Source organism: Lissotriton helveticus, chromosome 9 (assembly GCF_964261635.1).
Source record: "Lissotriton helveticus chromosome 9, aLisHel1.1, whole genome shotgun sequence".
NCBI classification, from domain to species: Eukaryota; Metazoa; Chordata; class Amphibia; order Caudata; family Salamandridae; genus Lissotriton; species Lissotriton helveticus.
Window position 1 is genome coordinate 1,221,589,004 of NC_136070.1, and position 19,963 is coordinate 1,221,608,966.

A 19,963-nucleotide genomic window follows, 5' to 3' on the forward strand; every position below is an offset into this window, starting at 1 on the left:
CGAATCCAGAACGCCTCGGAACGACTGATCCTCGACGTCCACCGACGCAGCCACATCACACCCCACCTGAAAGGCCTGCACTGGCTCCCCGTCAACAAGAGAATCATCTTCAAACTCCTCACCAACGCACACAAAGCGCTACACAACACCGGACCAACGTACCTCAACAACCGACTCAGCTTCCACACCCCCACCCGCAACCTCCGCCCTGCCACCCTCGCCCTCGCCACAGTTCCACGTATCCGGAAAACCACCGCCCCCTGCAGATTCTTCTCCTACCTCACCGCCAAGACCTGGAACACTCTCCCTACCAGCCCACGACAGACCCAGGACCTGCTGGCCATCAGAAGACTTCTCAAGACCTTGCTCTTCGATCAGCGGCAGCCCCTCCCGCCCCCCCCCAGCGCCTTGAGAACCTCACGGGTATGTAGCCGCTTTACAAATGCTTGATTGATTGATTGATTGATGGTTCTGCATTAGCAGGGATGGGGACAGGCTCCGTTTTTGGTGCGGAACTAGTGAGAGTTCCAACAGCGTTGTGAACCACGGTTGGCGTGCCCATGTGGGAGCCACTAAGATTAGTTTGAGAGATTGTTGTCGGAGCTTGCATACCACTAGTGGCATCAGTGGGATTGATGGAAAAGCGTACACAAATCTGCCTGACCAGGTCATCCATATCGCATTGCCCTTGGACAACGGGTGTGGAAACCTGGCGGCGAAGGATGGGCATTTTGCGCTGTCATGTGTGGCGAACAGATCTATGTCTGGTTGGCCAAACATGTGGAAAAATAGTAGAAGAACCTGGGGATGCAGTTCCCATTCGTGAATCTATTGTGTATGTCGACTTAACAGATCTGTAATCTGATTGCGAACTCCAGGAAGGTGTTCGGCCAGTAGATATATATTTTGTGGGATGGACCATCTCCAAATGTTCTGTGCAAGCTGGGACAGTTGCAGAGAATGTGTGCCTCCTTGCTTTTGTATGTAGTACCTGGCTGTCATTTTGTCTGTCCGAATCAAGACAGCTTTGTTTTGTACATGAACTTGGAAAGATTTTAGTGCTAGAAATATTGCTAGTAGCTCTAAGTGATTGATGTGGAGCACTTTTTGTTGAGTGGTCCATCTGCCCTGAGTTGTATGTTCGAGGAGAGGGGATGCGTCTGTTGTGAGTACTATCTGTGGAACAGGTTCGAGGAACTGCACCACTGCAGAGAGCGATGTGTGCGACTGTCCACCAACACCAGATCTGTAAGTTGTCCTTGAGCCTGATTCCACTGACGTGCTAGACATTTCTGTAATGGACGCATTTGAAGTCTTGCATATGGCACAATAAAAATGCAAGATGCCATCATGCCTATGAGCTGTACGAACACTCTGGCTGGGAGAGAGTGTTGGACTTGAAATTTTGTGACGAGGGCTTGTATGCTTGCTATCCTGGCTGGACTGGGATATGCTAGAGCTGTGGAGTTTATTGTGGCCCCAGATATTGGTGTATGTATATGAGAGGGCTGGAGATGCGACTTGACTTAGTTGATCGTGAACCCCAAGTTGTGTAATGCATGAATGGTTTGATGAGTGTGTTGAACACACTTATTGAATGACTTGGCTTTTATAAGCCAGTCGTCTAGATATGGGAAGACATGGATCTGTTGTCTTCTGAGATGTGCTGCTACTACTGCAAATATTTCAAGTCAGAATCTGCTACAAGGGACTTATTTTCTGTAAGAAATGAAACTTATTTGTGAGTTGTACATATGTAACGCACTCAGGTGTATCAGCAGAATATCACTCTTGATTATTGGTTAGAATCAATCAAAGGAAGGAAGAGTAAAAACACGGAGATAGTGGATATATCTTTCAAAAATGAATTTTAGTATTTAATATCATGGCAATCAATTTCCATTTTGGGAGACAAGAACACAAAAGTAAATTCAAGCAGAAGCTGGGAACAGAGGAAACCCTTCAGTTAACAGCTAACTCATCTACTCCTGATTTAAATTTGCAAAAAACCAAAAATAATTGATAAACAATGGTCGTTTGTTGGTGACTACGCAACACTTTAGGAGAAGATGAAAGAGTCGACGTTTCGGTCTAATGTGCAATCGTCTTGTAGACCATCATCAGGACAGAACATTTCGTTGCTGAAAAAACTCCCTGAAATTTCGATAGAGGATATTTGAGAAATGGATGGATGGCAATAGACGTCAAGAAAAATCATCAGTTGATTCAGACAGATCTTTATACTGATGTTCGAAGGCCACTTCCAATATAAAAATATCTGGAATGCTTGAAGATGAATTCTCAGCAAGCCTCTTTCTGCTGGTATTCGGAGGCCACTTCCGATGTATGATTTGTCGTGATAGCCCGAAAATGAATTCTTAGCGAGTCTTTATGAGTTAGCGTATTACGTCTGCATGCCGGGTGATTCATTTTATTGGGTTTCCCCTGCCTTTTTATAGCTACTACTGCAAGGCACTTTGTGAACACTCTGGGTGCAGTTGTGACTCTGAATAGAAGGAATTTGAACTGATAGTGTTGTCCGTCCACTACAAACCTTAGATACTTCCTGTGAGAAGGATGTATGGGAACGTGGAAGTAGGCGTCCTTGAGATCTAGTGTGGCAAGGAAGTTGCCTTGTTGTAGTAGCGGGCGCACTTGTTGGAAAGTGATCATATGAAAATGATCTAAGTGTATATATAGGTTGAGAGGCCTGAGATCGAGTATTGGTCGTAGGGTCCGGTCTTTCTTGGGTTTTAGGAAGTACAGCGAGTAAACCCCTGTTCCTTAATGTTGTAAACGAACAGTCTCTATTGCGTGCTTTTGAAGCAGTGAGAGAACCTCTTGTTTTAGGAGCGTAAGATGTTCTGTGGACATGGGGCGCTGCTTGGGTGATAGCTGTAAGTTCTAGGCAGTAACCAGGAACTGTGATAATCTCCCCCCGACTGGAGTGGGATGGTGTAGGGGGAGCAGAGGGAAGTCACTGTTTTGTGGTGGGGAGGTACGCGTGTTGTTATTACCGCGACTTCTTCCTTTATTGTTATTTCCTCTGTATCAGCCTCTAAAGTATCCTCTATTGGGGATGTTTGTGTAGCAGCCTTAAACGAAGATGAGTTGTCTGCTCCCATGTGTTTGGAGGCCCCTCTATAGAAGGAGCGAGGAAAGCAGCCCCGTGTTTGTGGAGACTGTAAAGCTCCCATGGACTTAGCAGTTTCCGTGTTTTTCTTAATTATTTCAAGTGCAGTGTCCACAGCCGGGCCAAAAAGTTGTTGTTGGTTGAACGGCTGGGTGAGGATGGTAGTCTGGACTTCCTGCTTAAAGCCTGAGATGCGCAGCCAGGCATGTCGCCTAAGGAGCACACTGGTATTGATGGATCTAGAGGCAGTGTCTGCTGCGTCAAGTGCACATTTTATTGACGCATTTGAAATTAGCTTGCCCTCTTGGATGAGATCATTTGCTTGTGTTTTATATTGGTCAGGCAAATGTTGTAGTAGGGTTTCTAACTGGTCGTAGTGAGTCGTATCATTTATTGCGAGCAGTGCCTGCGTGTTGGCTATGCGCCAGTGATTGGCTGCTTGCGCCGCTATCCTTTTGCCAGAAGTGTCTAGCAATTTGGATTCTTTATCAGGGGGTGGCGCTTGCCCGGAGGTTTGGGAGTTGGCGCACTTTCTAGCGTTGGAAACTACTAGAGAATCCAAAGGCAGCTGTCCCTTAATGTAAGCAGGATCTGCAGGGGCAGGTCTATACTTTCTTCTATTCTTGGGTTAAGGATCCTGGCACGTACGCGATCTTTAAACACTTCGGGGGAATGTTTAATGACTCCCTTAATCATTGGCAATATTTGCACTGTCTTTTGGGACTGTTCAAATGTATCCAACAGAAAATCCTCTTCTGCTGCATCTGAGTGCATTGTGACGCCTTGATAGATGGCAGCCCTATTAATCAACTGTCCAAAACCAATATTCTCGTCTGGGGGAGATGGTTTTGAGGGGTATGTGTGTGGGCTTGGGACGTCTGGGATATCTGTTGGGATAGGGTACTCCCAATCAGGTGGGTCAGTTGGATACGTGAAAGGGTCATCTGGGTCAACCCCCACCCCTAGGTCCTCATCATCATCATCTGGGGGTGTATGAGGTGGAGAAGTATGAGGTGAAAAAGTCTCAGTTCGAGGTGGTGTAATAGATTTAGGGAGAGGAAGTGGGTTAGAAGGAAGTATAGGAGAAGAAGGATGCATAGGTGATGTGGCAGAGTCCTTCTTCTTTACAGGCACTGGAGGAGCAGGTGCTGTGTCTAACTTCCTCTTCCTGTATGGCACAGTGGTGACATGTCCTGTTTCTGGATCAATATAAATCCTTTTCTGTTTAGGATTGACAGGATCTGGATGAAAAAGTTCCTCTTCCTCAGGAACCGCTTTCGGCGCCGATTTTTTCGGTTCTGAGCGTGGGTGGTGTTGACCTTTATCGTCTTTGGCCTTAGGAGGCCTGGTAGAGTCCTTAGGCTTAGCTTTTGGTTCCGAGGGTCTTGGCTTCGGAGCCGAAAGCGGGATCTTTAGGCTTGGAAACATTCGAAGCCGGGTTATCTACTGGCCTCGAGGTTTTCGGGACCGATATGTCTTCAGAGGTGGAAGGCGTCGGAACTGATTTCGAAGCCGAGAGTTCTTTTGGTTTCGGTGCCGAAGGTGCCGGTGGGATTGGGACATGCGGTTTGCTTGGTCCCGAGACACTGGAAGGCTTTTCTTTTTTCTTCAGAGCCGGGCTCGGTGGCGGGGTTTCTGAAGTGTGTTTTCAGTTGCCACTGGGGCCAGCAGGCGAAGTCGTGACCATTGCCTTTGGTTTTGGTGGTGGGGTAGGGGTAGGGGCAGTAGTACTCACTCGTTGACCAGGAGTGATGGAGTCGTCCGAGTCTTCTGCCTCTGATACAATTTGGAGATCTTCGGAATGTTCTTCTGGGACATCTGGGCCTTCGTTAAAGATGTCCACTGATCTCTGCATGATGTGTTGAGGAGCCCTTCGATCTCGAATGGTCTTCTTCGATCGAAAGGCTGGACAGCTGGATTTGTCGTGTTCAGGTGATAGGCACAGGTTGCAGACCTTGTGATGGTCACAGTGCGGGAATTTTGCTCCACACTGGGGGCAGTATTTGAATGGCGTCCTTTCCTTGAGCCGTAGGCCTCACGGCGTGGATAGGCCCAATGGCCCGCGTCGATGACTGGAATCGAGCGGATGAAAGTTGTGTCGAAGCTGAAGATGTTCGAAGTCAATCCGAAGAGTTTATGGAAGTTTTTTGCGTCAAAGTAGTTTGAAATATAGATTTCGAACCGGAGCGCAAAAGTTGCATCCGAACCCAATGGCTGAAAAAACAAACAATCTAAGGATGGAGTCGATGCCCATGCGCACTATCGTCCAAGGGAGGAGTCACCTATCTCGTGACTACAAAGACTTCTTCCAAGACAAAAACAACGTGCAAGCATCCGAGCCCCAAACCAGATGGCAATCTAATGCTAAGTGTGAGATCTGCAGCTCATATGCCTCGAATAAAAAGGTGTTTGTACAGGGGATATGGTTTCCCTCGTGCAGACTTTTCTGCTATATATAACTCGGCATTGGGATTAGGATATCGTAGGAAATGTCACCCGATCCTTACCAGGAGTACACCTGTGAACATGCGCTTAGCACAGCTTTCTATACATACATCTGAAAATGTTTCTGAATAGGGACAAACAATTTATGGGGCTACTATACATTTCACCAGTAGAGTGAAATAATAACTTTTTGGAAAACAGCAAGGCCTGGAAAGAGATATTTCTGGATGAAATTAAACTGTTAAACCACTTAAGGCATTCGGTATGAAGTTTGTATTTACCTGATAAAAAGACACAAATTGTTTACTGTTGGGATGGGAATGTCACTTGCATGGGGATACAAGTGTGATCCCCTGCCCTGAGTGACTCACAGTGTATTTGGTTTTCTGACCCTAGCCTCATACTAATCTCGTGTCTGTGCAGAGGCCTAGGCCTGTTGCTTGACATGAGTGAGGTCCTGGACCTGTTCTGTGATCTGGAGAGGCGCACCAAGCATGCCCTCATTGTACTGGCAGCAAACTACTATCCCAGTTAATAATACATAGAGCACAGACAAGACAGGCCCGAATCATGGGGAGGAGGACTTGGTATAATATACCGTAATACACTTCAATGCTCTATTTTCAACTCACAGACCTGAAAGGGGCGGAACTTCTTGGCTTCTGCTTTCAAGTTGACGGCTCCGCCTCCTTCCCGGGAGCTCTGATTTATCGCCTACCGGGTCCAAATTCCCGCTTTTTAGATCTGCTGGGAGACTCTCTGGGCCCTTTAATTCTCAGATACTCCACCTTAACCCTTTTAGGGGATTTCAACTTGTATTTAGAATAAAAGAACAAACCCGGAGTCAGAAACTTTAGGTACTCTAGAAACCTTGGGACTGGAGCAGTTGGTATGTTCCTCCTCACACAGTGTGGAGGTATCTGCTCAAATCTCTGCTCCCTAAAGGTTAATGCCCTAGTGCCCATGTCATGGTCAGATTACAGTTTCATACCCTTTGAGATTAAACGGAAGTGCGCCAACACCCCACTGGGTCCCATCCATGAAACCCCATAAAATGGTGCGAAAATGGAATAAACGATAGCTAATCGAGACCTCAGGATTGATGCACTGAATCTCAGACCCAACACATCAGGAGATCCTACCACTTCAATTGCTGGAAGTCTACGCTCAGCAACTCCCTGGAAGAGTCGCTCTAAAAAGGAAACGCACCAACAAAGTCTCATCCCCCTGTGCATTCAAAAGCTGAGAGATCTACATCTACAATGTAGACAGCTAGAACGTAGATGGCGAACAGACTATGAACCAGAGGAGCCTATCCAGTTCAAACGGGCCCTTAAAACCTATTGTCAACAAATTAGATTGGAAAAGCAATTATATTACACTAAACTACTTACGCTAACTGATTCAGACCAAAAACCTATCTCTAAAATTGTGAAATCATTCATGCACCCTAAATTACTGGAACATGATATCCCTCCATCACAGACTCTTTGCAATCAAATAGCTTTTTGAATAGATAATACAAAATCTACAAACTGACTTCAAGGAGACATCTCCCCCGCTATAGACCTACTATCAGAATCCCAAAACGAGGGTCTTAACTTCCTACCTTTTCACATGATTAGTATGAAATAATCCTGTCAAGCCATTCTGTCCTGCATATCAGGATCCCCTTTTGAGCCCTGCCCTCCGGAGGTACTGCACGCCCTTATCGACACAGTCAACCCGTTCATTAACAGCATAATTAATTCCTCACTCTCAGAAGTACCCCCGGATAGGAAACTTGCTGCAGTTAAGCCCCTGCAGAAAACCCGATCCTACCACTCTTTCCAACCTCCGGCTCAACACCCTATTACCCTGTCTCCGTAAAATCACTGAGAAACTAGTCAATAGTCAACTGACAACATTTTTAGAAGAAAATAATACTCTGCATCAGGCCATCACACTCCACAGAATCTGCACTACTACTTACCACAAGAACCCCTAAAATTTTCTCTGGATGAAGGGACAAATGCATTGCTAATTCTTTAAGCGTTATCAGCCACCTTTGATACTATCTCCCATGATATTCTACTATACTATCTGAAGGCCTGTGGCATCTCCCATCGGGCCCAGGCCTGGCTGAAATCATTCCTGACAAACCGTAGACTAGTAGTCACTCTTGGACACTATCAGTCAGCCGAGAAACCCTTGCACACATGTGTTCTGCACTAGGCCGAGTGTTGTTCAATGCACATATGGCCTCCTTCATAGAATTGATATCATCATTTAATATTGAAACCACCTCTTAAGCTAATGACACCCAGTTAATCCTAGCGTTAGACAAATATTCTACCAGCACAGAAAAGAACTTCCAACTGTCTCACAGAGGTCATTCACTGGATGAAATGTAACCACTTGAAGTGTAATACTAAAAAACAGATCATGCTAGAAGGCAAATCCAACACTTTCACTCCTGGTTGCTGGTGGCCGATAGACCCCCCCCCCCCTCCTCCTAATACGGTAGAGGTAGTTAACAATCTTGGGTAGATATTTGATATGACTCTCACCTTTTGTCCACAAGCACAAACAGTGGCTGGGTGGCTGGGAAGTGTTTCCACTGATAAAATCCCTAAATAAGTTCTTTGACTTACTCCCAAGTACAGCAAGAAAAACTATGACTGCAGCCCTTTTACCTCCAAACTGGATTACTGTAACAGCCTTTATGCAGGCGCCAACAAGTCAATTTTTAAAAAGCTCCAGACTGTTCAACATGCAGCAGCCCATCTGGTGCTTAAACTTCTGCGCCGCTCCTCAGCAGCTCTAAAGTCACTGCACTGGTTACCCGTCCACAAAAGAGTGCTATTCAAGATACTCGTAATCACCTTCATGGCGTTTAGAGCATCAGGTCATAAATACCTATCAGCTAGATTCACACCCTATGTTACCCCACGCCTCCTTAGGTCCTCATCAACACACCTATTAAAACCCCCTCTTTTTATATGTAAAATGGGGGGGGGGGACATCACAAAAAAAACACTGTAGCCATTCTTGGGACAAAAGCATGGAATACACTCCCCGGTCACTGTGCCTCATCCACTCAGAACTCTGCTTCAGGAAAGGCTATAAAACCTCGATCTTTTGAGGCTCTGACTCCCTGTGCCTTTCAATTATCTAACCCTTCCGCACTAGGTGACAGCCTCTGTTGGAGCAATATATATGAAATCGCCAGGATAGTGACAGATAGACACACACACACACTCACTCTCTTTTGGGAATCCATAATTGTGATCAGACCTTTTTATCAGAGTCACTGGAGTGGAGGCCCAATGGTCCACTGATGTGAAGTTCTACTTCAATGAGATAACCCAAATCCTAGTACTAATATCTTAAGAGGAGGTTATGTTGTTTTCCCAGACAGTGAAAGCTCACATTCTTGAAGTTGGAGGGAGGAGACCTAGACACTAGAGAGGAAAAGAAGAGACAAGGGCCACTCAGGAAAATACTTAGCCCTTTAGCTGAGATGAGTTGCGGATTAGTCTTTCTGTATCATTTCTATCTGATAGATGATAGGGATGAAAAGTGGGACTGTAGTCTGTTATTACCGGTGAAATGGACCCCCAGTCTTTCATCGTTTCCCTGATCTCTTATTAGTGAGGATTACAAAATGGAGTGCTCCACAGAGTACACAGAGGACGGCAGTGCTAGTGTCTGCCTGAAAGCCAGGTTTCTAGAGTCTTTACTTGCTGGAAGAAGCTGTTTGTCTGCCTTAAAGACCTAGAGGCCAACTTGTCTGGAGAGAGGGAAAGAGGCTGTCAACCCTACAGGATGAGTGATTTTCCACATGAGCCAGACGCAGTAATATACCGGTGTTGATGGCATCTGCAAGAAGGAATATAGATGAGAGTAATCTGTGTGCTCCAGGTGTCAGTGGGCAATAGACTATTTGCGGTCCCAGATGGGAGCCACAGAATCACAGCTGCCCAATGCCACTTCCTTTAGGATTGCAAATGCAGCTGCCTTGTGCCTCTGTGACCCAAAGAAATGTGATAGCAACTTATCTGTCTCTGTGACTCAAAGAACCATTGCAGCTGCTTTGCACTGATAGACCGCATCTGTAGACAGAGGCTTGCCAGCGTGCCACTTGGGCCACAGAGACCAAGGCCCAGCACAAGCAGTCTAGCCTTTGTCAAGCCTAGCACCCACAAGGTGGCCAGAGTGTGGCTGTAATGAGATCCATCCACATCGCGCCATGGACAATCCAGGTTACCTGTTTTGCTGACTCCAAGGGCTCTCCATCTTCTGCTCCCACTCTTCAGTTGCAGCATCACTGTAGCCAAAGGAAGCCGCATCGGAACCGCAGTATGCTCTCTCCCCCAGAAGGAGAGAAACTGCATGCTGCGTATGGCTGACTGCTGCCCAACAGATGAACGCCTTCTGGACTTACTATGGTGAAAGACTGCATTAACCATGAACGACTGAGCAAATAAACAATTCACAAGGAAAATTATCTACACCCGAGCCTAAAGTCATGCTATAGCCACTATTCCTTGATAGGAGGGAAACCACTCAGACCAGAAAGTAGGAGAATGCAAGAGCGAGGAATATGACTATGACCGAGGAGCAAACAGTCCCGGCATCGAGTTCACTAAATTGTAGCAGGCCATTATTCAATGTGTAGTATTTAGATTCAATGTGTATAAAAGTGCTTTTCCTTTTCAAAGCAAAGCACAGGATTGGAACAATCCATTATTGCACTTCTGTGTGATACCATGAGCAACTTGAAATATGTGTGAACCCAATTAGCGGAGAAAAAAAAAAAAGAAAACGTAGTCGGTGCCCATGCACCTTCGCTATAAGAGAAGGAATCACTGAGACCTTCTGACTAAATACTTCTTTGAAGAAAAAACTACTTCTTTGACGAAAAACAAGTTGTAACAGTCCAAGCCCAACACTAGATGGCTGGAGTATGTAAAGCATATGTATCTATAGCCACACAAGCTACAAACAATCTTTTCTACATTTGGAAATGGCAAGAAGAGAGCTAGGTGTCATCTAGTGACATCAAGGGAAACCAAAACTCTGCTTTAAAAAGGATTTTGTCTGAGCCCGTGTAGCCACTGTGACAGATTTATAAGAGACAAGTTGAAGAGTTAGACGTGACATAGGAGGCGCATACGTGCTTGTTATCTTGTCTACGGCAAAGAACAGAAATGATCAAAAAAGGACATACAATTAAACAGACAAACGGGGAAAGTCTACTAAAAGTCCCTCCATGTATTATATCATGTAGGACGTTTTGGTCAAGAAAAATAGTTTGGTGAGATGGTTAAAACTGTCTCAAAGGAGAGAGCTAAAAGGTGAATGAGGAAGAGTTTGGGGTGAGACCTTGATTTGGGAGGGGCCTTTCATTTGCTCATGCTTTCAAATGTAACTACTTGTGTTGTGCAAAAACACTCAAGTCTCTCCTAACACTGGGAAGAAATTACCATCAGTTTTGTGGAAGGTGGGTTGGGAAGTAGGAGTATTGTCATTACCACACAGTGTTCTTCACGACAGACTCAAAGTTACATTATGTCTGTTATTTGACTCTGCATGACACCACCCTACTAAAAATACTGTTTGAATGATCAGTTGTTACAAGGTTAGAAATCGCGAGAGTATTCAAGTAGCATACCGAGTGATCTCACTTGCGGATTGGTCCTCGTCGTGGCTTTCTGAAGTGTCCCCATTGAATGACTCACTGAGGTTGGCAAGGGATGTCACAACATTTGCCAAAGTCCCTAATGCCCCCTGGCTTGTCTCTGCCTGTTAAGAATGAAAAAGAAAAATACTGAAAGGACTTGAAACGTTTAACAGGTTTATGTAAAATAGGCACTCCTAATATTATTAAGCGGATAGGACATTGTGTTCCATAAGGCAATCAGGAACAATATTTGATCAAAACATTTTGGTAGATTTATAACATTTACTGTTCTGTACAAAGAAGATATTACCTTGCAGTCTGAAGTCAGATGAACAGTGCCATCCTCGCGTATTAAGGGCTGCTGAATATTCACAAGCATCCCAGAATCAAGAATTCCTGTCTGCCTGATGGATACATCAAATTAATTACATAATGAAAAAAGGGGGTTATACTGTGGAACATCACAACCAATACATTTATAAGAGCAAGCATCAACTGCAAACTTTATCTACTGCAAAGAGACAGTTTGCTGGGGATCTACTTTATAATACTAGAGGCTATGACTGTTGGAGAAATGTCGCAAAACTTCAAATGTGTATCTAAACCCTCCATACTAAAAGAGCAATTCTAAATTGCTTAGTAAGAACTGGGATTAATTTACTTTACCCACAACATTTACTTTAATACCTGAATACTTTTAACAATTTGCTCTATTCATCATATCCTTGGTAAATCATAACTCAATATTCTCCAGGTGCTATTTAATAGAAAACTTTCAACAATAGTAGGTACTCTTATGTCGAGGCATTCAAAGTTACTTATCTGTATTTGTAACCTTATGTCACACAATTCTCTGTTATATTTAGAATTCTTAGGGTGCAACCATGGTTTCCACAGGATCACAGAAGACTATTCAAAATTATATTAAGGATTGAAAGATCAGAATTTTTCAAACCCAAATTATTCTAAACGAGTCAAATTCAAAGTGGTATGGGCTGGATGTTAGTTCTGAGGTGACAGGCTCTTTATTTTATTCAAATTATTTTAAATTTGAAGATATATAGATCAGATTTCAACACTGCTAAATGTTCTATTATGGAGATACTGTATTAATATAAACTGACCTTGGTCCATAAGTATTAAAGCTGTATGCCCTCTGTTTGCAAATCCAATTGTATATAGTAAGGAAGACCTGCCAATTCATAGGTCTAGAATGCTTAACAGAAATATCTTCCAACCTTCATTCAGAAAATATTTAGGTTGAGTCTGAAGCCCTCACCACAGAAAGTTAAAAATTATATAAGTCACACAATCTTTATGTCATATTATACAGCTAGCAGATTATGTGAATGGGGGAGTTAGACAAATTCTAACTGTCCTGGATATAGCTTAGAGGAAGTAGGTGACTTGCATGTGTCTGTCAAGAGTAAGAAGATAGACAGATTTTTAAGTGCAATTTTTAAATGCTAAGTTATATCACACTACCTTTCAGTACTTGAACAATAATAATTTGTTTAAAGGAAAATACAGATAATCCACCTTTTGGGTATGCCTTACAGTCATAGTTGCAGCTCAACTGTGCATTCCAAAATATTGGATTGGCACCAAATGCCCTAGTTTTGAATACTGATGAATTAGCTTGTGTAACACATATGAAACTAAAAGTACGATTTACCAAGTAAATGGCAGCAGGGGTAGGCGCAAGGGTTTGGTAATTTGGGGATTATTGGTAGTTTGGCTGAATAAAGATGAAATATTTTGAATGTATGTAAGCTTCTATTGATATTTTTGTTTCCAGAGAGCCTTATGTATTAATACCCAATTTTATATAACAAGATACAGATATTTATTTAATTTATTTTAAGTATTAGTATAGTGCCTTGTCACCTGGACAGGCATTAAAGTGCTTTACATAGAACTAAACACTTTACGTAGAGCACGGAATGGGGAGAGGTTCAGGAGGGCTGAGTAGGGAAAGGAATGGGAAGGGAATGGGAATGGTGAACGCAAATGTAGTTGGAGATGTTTGATAGGAATGTGTGGAAAGTGTCAGCTATCTTGTGCCCACTTGCTTGTTCAGGTAGAGCATGCTGGTGGTATTGTCTGTGCGCACTAGCACTGAAGAACCTGCTATCCTTGGTAGGAATGCTTAGAGACTGAGTCACATGGCTTTGAGCACCAAGCGATTGATACGCGTGAGATCTTCTGTAGCGGAGACCACTTTCTTTGAATTTGCAGGTCTTGCAGATGCCTATCCTAGCCCTCTAGACAGGCATCCATAGTTACTACGAAGTTGGGTATTTGAGGCAAGAACGTGAGGCCCTTTGAGAGATGGGAGGCTTGGGACCACCAGGCTAGTGCTTCCTGCATGCCTGGTGTGACCTTTACAAGGTCCTCGAAAGATCCTTCTGTTGGAGCCCAATGCTTTTGTATCTACAGCTGCACCCAGGAATCTTCTTGGATGGAGTAGGGGATGACTTTTGATGATTTACAGTGAGACCACGTTTGTAAAACAATTGTAGACAAGCCTCTGTGAACATGGACGCTTAATATGTGGTTGGTGCTTTTATCAACCAGTCGTCTAGGTAGGGAAATACCTGATGACCGTCCTCAGAGAGTCTGCCACAGGGGCTAGGCATTTGGTAAAAATGCGAAGAGTTGGCTTGAGGACAAATGGGAGGACTTTGAATTGGTAATGGATGCCGGCTACCGTGAAGCGTAGGCATTTTCAATGTTTAGGATGTATGGGAATGTGGAAGTATGCATCCTTTAAACCCTTAGCTGCGGCGGCTATTCCGCCGCAGTGCTAAGGAGGAGGGGGGGCCGCGCAGCGCTCCCGTACTCGTGACGGAACCGCTCCGTCACGAGCCTCGGGTGGGCTGTGCTTGTGACGGAACGGTTCTGTCACAGCCCCGCCCGCTTAATAGAACGCATGGCGCAGGCGCGAAATCAGCGCCGTACAGGCGCGGCGAGCGGGCCGTGATGGAACCGTTCCGTCACCAGCACAGCCCACCCGAGGCTCGTGACGGAGCGGTTCCGTCACGAGCACAGCCCACCCGAGGCTCGTGACGGAGCGGTTCCGTCACGAGCACGCAACTGGTTAAATCTAGAGTTGTCATGGGGTCTTCATGATTTAGGAGATGCAGGATATCAGAAAGGGTGACTATGCGAATGGATTGCTTGCATAGCTACTTGTTTAACTTTTGGAGGTCTAGGTTGGATCACCATACCACCGTTTTTTTGATTAGGCAAAAACAGGAGCAGAAACCCATACCCTTCTGGTGTTGGGGAATTTTTTCTATTGCTCCTTTGGCTAGCATGGTGAGGGCTTCTTTTCTGAGTAAGTGAAGATGAGGTGGGTGCGCCTCCTTTGGTGGAGCTGTTGGCTGTCGTTTGACAAATTTCAGTGAAGGACCATAGGTGATAAGGTCTAATACCCATCTGTCTGCTGTTATTTGCCTCTAGGTCTGGGAGAAATTGGAAATGTTTTCATCTGCGGCTGGTACAGAGTTAGGTGCAGCGGACACCTGAGAGAGGCTAATGTTTTCTATTTGCTTCTCTGCCCTGAGGGGTCCGTTTTCACCCAAGCCCTTGCTTGTTGTAGGATGATATCACTGCTGTTGTTGATAGGGCTGTTGAAAGCAATGATAACCCCCTTTAGAAACCTCTTCCACATGCTCCTAGAAAGGGCGCCTAGTGAAACTGCAGCGTTCCGAATAACTTCGCTGTGTCTGCATCTGCCTTGCAATGCCTCATCTACATGCTTACCAAAATACGATTCCCCATCGTAAGATAAGTCCATGATTTTTCTTTTAACTGACCTTCGGCCGGAAAGAGGTTGTTTTGAGCAATCCTTGATGCTTTAGAATTTCGGCCCCTGCCAGCTGCCAAAATCCTGTAGAGGCTTTGTTCATTGCACAATCGATTATTTCAGAGGATGATCTCTCTCCCACCTAAAAGATTATTTTAGCTGATTGTTTATCCTCTGGCATGAGATCTATGAGTGCACCAGTATCTGGCCACATTGGTCGGTCGTACCGGCCCAATATTACCATTATTAATTTTTGGATTTGTACAGCACACTCAGAGTGGCCTGGTACCAAATCAGGTAGCCTGCACCCATAATGATTGTCTTGTATGGATTGTTGAAAGAGCCATGTCTTTAATTTCTCCTTAAGAATGTGGAGATCAATTATGGAACGAGGTTCCAAGGAAGTTTATTCCATGACGCAGGACGGACAAGACAGGAAAAGGATCTGCTGCCTATTCTGGCTCGCTGAATTATGGGAACTCTCGCCAAATGCTCATAGGAGGAGGATACATTTCTGGAAGGGACATATTGGTGAATCCTCTCTCTCATGGATCCGGCACCTGAAGCATGCAAAACTTTGTAAACAAGGACCATAGATTTTTAAAAAAATGTTGTTTATGGGAAGCCACTGAAGAGCTCTCAGAAGAGAGGACATGGCTTCTCGGGGAGAGATAAAGGAGAATCCGTGCACCTAAGTTCCGCATCACCTGAAGTCAACCCAAGAGGTAATCAGGGAGGCCCAGGTAAAGAGCATTGAATATGCTACTTACCAGTATGCATCTGTTCTTGGCATGTAGGGCTGCTAACATTCATATCTATAGCATAGATCGCCGCCTAGTGTTGGGTCTGGATGATTGCACATTGTTGTCCTGGAAGAGTCTTCGAAGTATCACGAGATAGGTGGCTCCTCCCCTGGACTACAGTGCGCATGGGCATCGACTCCATCCCCAGATTGTTTTTAGCCATTGTGGCAGAGATGGAGTGAAATAGTGTAAGTGATGTCCATGCTAATGATTGAATGCAAGAAAAGTCTGCAGCCGCTACGGGTGCCGGGGAGGAGGGCGGGCGATATGAATGTTAGCAGCCCTACATGCCAAGAACAGATGCATACTGGTAAGTAGCATATTCAGTTCGAGGCATGTGGGCTGCTAAATTCATATCTATAGCATAGAATACATAGCAGTCCCTCCATTAACGGCGGCCGCCCGTGCCAGCTGCAGAAGTCTGAAAAAGTGTCTTAAGAACAGCCTGTCCTACAGCTGCCTGCTGTTTGGAATGCACATCTACACAGTAATGTTTGCTAAACGTATGTGGTGTAGACCATGTGGCTGCTCTACAAATGTCTTCCAAAGGAATGTTACCTAGGAATGCCATGGAGGCACCCAACTTGCGTGTGGAGTGTGCCCTGGGGGGGACCGTTAAAGTGCGCTTAGCTTTCAGATAGCAAATCTGAATGCACTTAACGATCCACCTGGCTATTCCTGCTTTGGAAATGGGGTTGCCTTTGTGCTGGGCTGAGAAGGCAACAAAGAGTTGCTGTGTCTTTCTAAATTGTTGTGTTCTGTCAATATAGTACATTAACGCCCTTTTGACGTCCAGCGTATGGAGCATTCTTTCTGCTACTGTTTCTGGGTTTGGAAAGAATGCGGGCAGTTCAATTGTTTGATTGACATGAAACTGCAACACCACCTTAGGAAGGAACTTGGGGTTAGTGCGGAGCACCACCCTGTTTGAGTGAATCTGTATAAATGGCTCTTGTATTGTGAGCGCCTGTAGCTCACTAACACGTCGTAGAGACGTGATGGCAATGAGAAAAGCCACTTTCCATGTCAAGAACTGAATCTCACATGAATGAAGAGGCTCAAAAGGTGGGCCCATCAACCTGGTGAGGACCACATTGAGATTCCATACCGGAGCTGGTGGGGTCCTGGGAGGAATGACCCGTTTCAGTCCTTCCAGGAAGGCTTTAATGGCAGGCACCCTGAAAACAGAGAGATGCTGCCTGTTCTGAAGATAAGCCGCTATGGCGGATAAGTGTATCCGAATGGAAGCATATGCTAGATTGCATTTGTAGAGATGTAACAAATAGCAGATGATGTTAGGGATGGATGCATCTAGCGGGTTGATATTGTGTTCTGTACAGTAAATGACAAACCGTTTCCATTTTGCTGCATAGCAAGCTCTGGTAGTGGGCTTTTTTGCCTCCCGGATGATGTCCATGCATTCAGGAGGCAAATTAAGGTAGCCAAACTCTAAGACCTCAGGAGCCAGATCGCCAGATTGAGCTGTTGCGGATCTGGATGCTGAATGTCGACATGGTTCTGCGTCAAGAGCCTGGGTGTGAGGCGTAGCCTTTGATGCGGTACCACGGAGAGTTCTAGAAACGTGGTGTAGTAGGGAGGAGCTACGCTACGAATCAAGATGGCCGCATAAGCTCCCGGCTCCGTCGACCTCCGCCAACAGCTCGATTATCCTGTCTTTCATCCTGTCTGCACACCTGATTTTCTTGTCTATGAAGGTCTACTGCTTCCAGAGGTGCAATCCCGAGATTTCTACCTTATCGGCTGACGAAGATACGCCGTGTTTCTATTCTCGGCCTAACATCGTGTTGAAGCCGGGGCCTCGATTTCTAGACTACCCGAGTCGGAGTTGAACAACATCGGCCGTGAGACCTGGACTGAGCCCGGTCTCCCGAAGAGTGCCTGAATTGTTGATTTTTCTGATGATCCTTTGAACGATCCACACCGGGACACGCCAGCGTGCCACGCCGGCTGCTGTGGTGGAGGCCCGGCGCCCGGAGCCCTATCTGCCCCGTGGGGGTCGACGGGCTGGGTCCTCCCTGACGGCGAAGGTGTGTTCTATAAGACGAGGAGCGCCCATTATTTGTGATCAGATTTACGTGGCCTGTGACTCCGGAGCAGCCGGCCTCCGGGGTCCGAACCCGGCTCTGTCGCCTACTGAGAGGAGATGGAGCGGACGGAGGGCACGCCATCACTACGGGCCGTTGTGGCCGCCATTGGGGCGCTCCACTCGCACACAGTCGCTGTGTTCCGGACACTGATGGTGAAAGTGGACGGCATCCTGGCACCTGAGGACGACACCTCGTTTGGTCTCCAGCTGGAGATGGTACCAGCGATGCATGGCATCTCAGAGGTCGGGGTCCCTGTGCATCGCCCGGACTTTATGATTCTCGACGGTCCCTTATTGCCGGCTAGCCAGCCCGTGCTTCTCACTAGTGTCTTTTGCCTGACCCTGCTGCCACCCATCACTTCTATGGACAAACTTCCATGTGGCCACGAGTTACTTGCTGATGGTTTCGGATGCTCGCTGTTCTTGGACATCTTTCCTAGTTCGAGCCATGTACTTTTATCCTGTTTTCGATCCTCTTATGCTGCAAAGAACTTTTATGGACGCTCTGCCTTTTCCATCAAAATGGCGGCTCGAGTGGCAAGGACTCTTAGGACGGACCGTACTGGCCAGGGCTGAACTTTATCGCTGAGTTCCGATATAATAGCTTTTCTTAATGCCGGGGTTGTGCCTATATTGTGATGGGAATTGGGTGGCTGTTATTTATCCTACCGTGACTGGTTTGTATAATTGCTGAATACTGGTTTTATTGTGTCTCCGGGTGGTTGCTGTTGGCGGTGGGCATGGGAGTCCGGGAGTGTGTCTGCTTTCTCCTCCTCCGCTTTCTCTTTTCTTTCCCTCTCCTTTGGGGCAGTTCCTGGGCGACAGGCACGCTGTTAGTGGGGTAGGCCGTAGCCATTACAGTGGTGTAGGGTGGCGGGTGTGGGGGGGGTTTGTTATTTTAGTTTGTTTTGTTCTATGGTCCCTTTCTTCTTTTTCCGTCTGTTTCTGGGAGGGTTCTTTACCTCTTTAGTAGGGTTGGCTGTCTTTCTTTTCCTTTTTCCTTTCTTATAAGGCTTCTACACTCAACTATGCCTTTAGGTTACTGGGGGGCGAGTTTTCATAATGGTGCTCTGCTTTATTGTTTGCTGTCGTATTGTTTTTGCTCTAGGTCCGCCTCGGCGACTGTATTGTTTTGACAACTGTGTGGTTCATCAACTGATTCTGTTTGCTCTGCGGGGTACGTCCCCCCCTTACCTCTTCTTATTTTATTATGTGGTGTGACGCCATTGCCCCTGCAGCCGTTCCTACTCTACATAACTTTAAAAAACCGAAAACCTCATATATCCTTATGCTTTGCAGTGCGCACTCACACGACGTATCTATGATATTGCTTTTTTCGGTCGTGTTCTTGTTTCTACATCCTGATTCATTTGATACGCTTGCGGCCGGCCCCTGTGGTTGTGGGCCTGCGCATGTAATACTTTGCAAGTTTCAATAAAGGTTTAAAAAAAAAAAAAAAAAAAAGAAGAAACGTGGTGTACCATGGTTGGCGTGCCCACGTTGGAGCAACCAGGATGAGCGTCATCGAGTGTTGCTTTAGCTTTCTTGCCACCAGCGGAATGAGAGGTGCTGGGGGAAAAGCGTACGCAAATCTGCCTGACCAGTTCATCCATATCGCATTGCCCTGCGACTGTGGGTGAGGGAACCTGGCGGCAAAGCTTTGGCATTTTGCGTTTTCCTTTGTGGCAAACAGGTCTATCTCTGGATAACCCCATTGCTGGAAGTACGGGTGGAGTACTGATGGATGTATCTCCCACTCGTGCATCTGGTGGCTGTACCTGCTGAGCAGGTCCGCCATCTGATTGTCCTTGCCCGGGAGGTGTTCCGCCATGAGGAAGACGTTCCTCTGAATGGCCCACTTCCACATGCTCTGAGCCAGATGAGACAACTGTGGAGAGTGTGTACCTCCCTGCTTTTGGATGTAGTACATGGCTGTCATGTTGTCCGTCCGGATCAACACAACTTTGTTGCACAGATCTACTTTGAAGGATTTGAGTGC

At 45.9% G+C, this 19,963-nt stretch overlaps 1 protein-coding gene across 4 annotated transcripts in view; it reads right to left on the minus strand.

Annotated features, from left to right (window-relative positions):
• Positions 1 to 19,963, minus strand: part of NR2C2 (nuclear receptor subfamily 2 group C member 2) — a 268,072-nt gene that overhangs the window by 97,362 nt on the left and 150,747 nt on the right. For all 4 annotated transcript variants that reach the window (XR_013601140.1, XR_013601141.1, XM_078661704.1 and 1 more), the window contains exons 7-8: positions 11,554 to 11,647; positions 11,235 to 11,365 (exon numbers count right to left, since the gene is read on the minus strand). Coding sequence is in view for 2 of the 4 variants with exons in the window: in XM_078661704.1 (XP_078517830.1) it covers positions 11,235 to 11,365; positions 11,554 to 11,647 (225 nt within the window). In the remaining 2 variants the exon portion in view is untranslated. The remainder of the gene's footprint in view (positions 1 to 11,234; positions 11,366 to 11,553; positions 11,648 to 19,963) is intronic.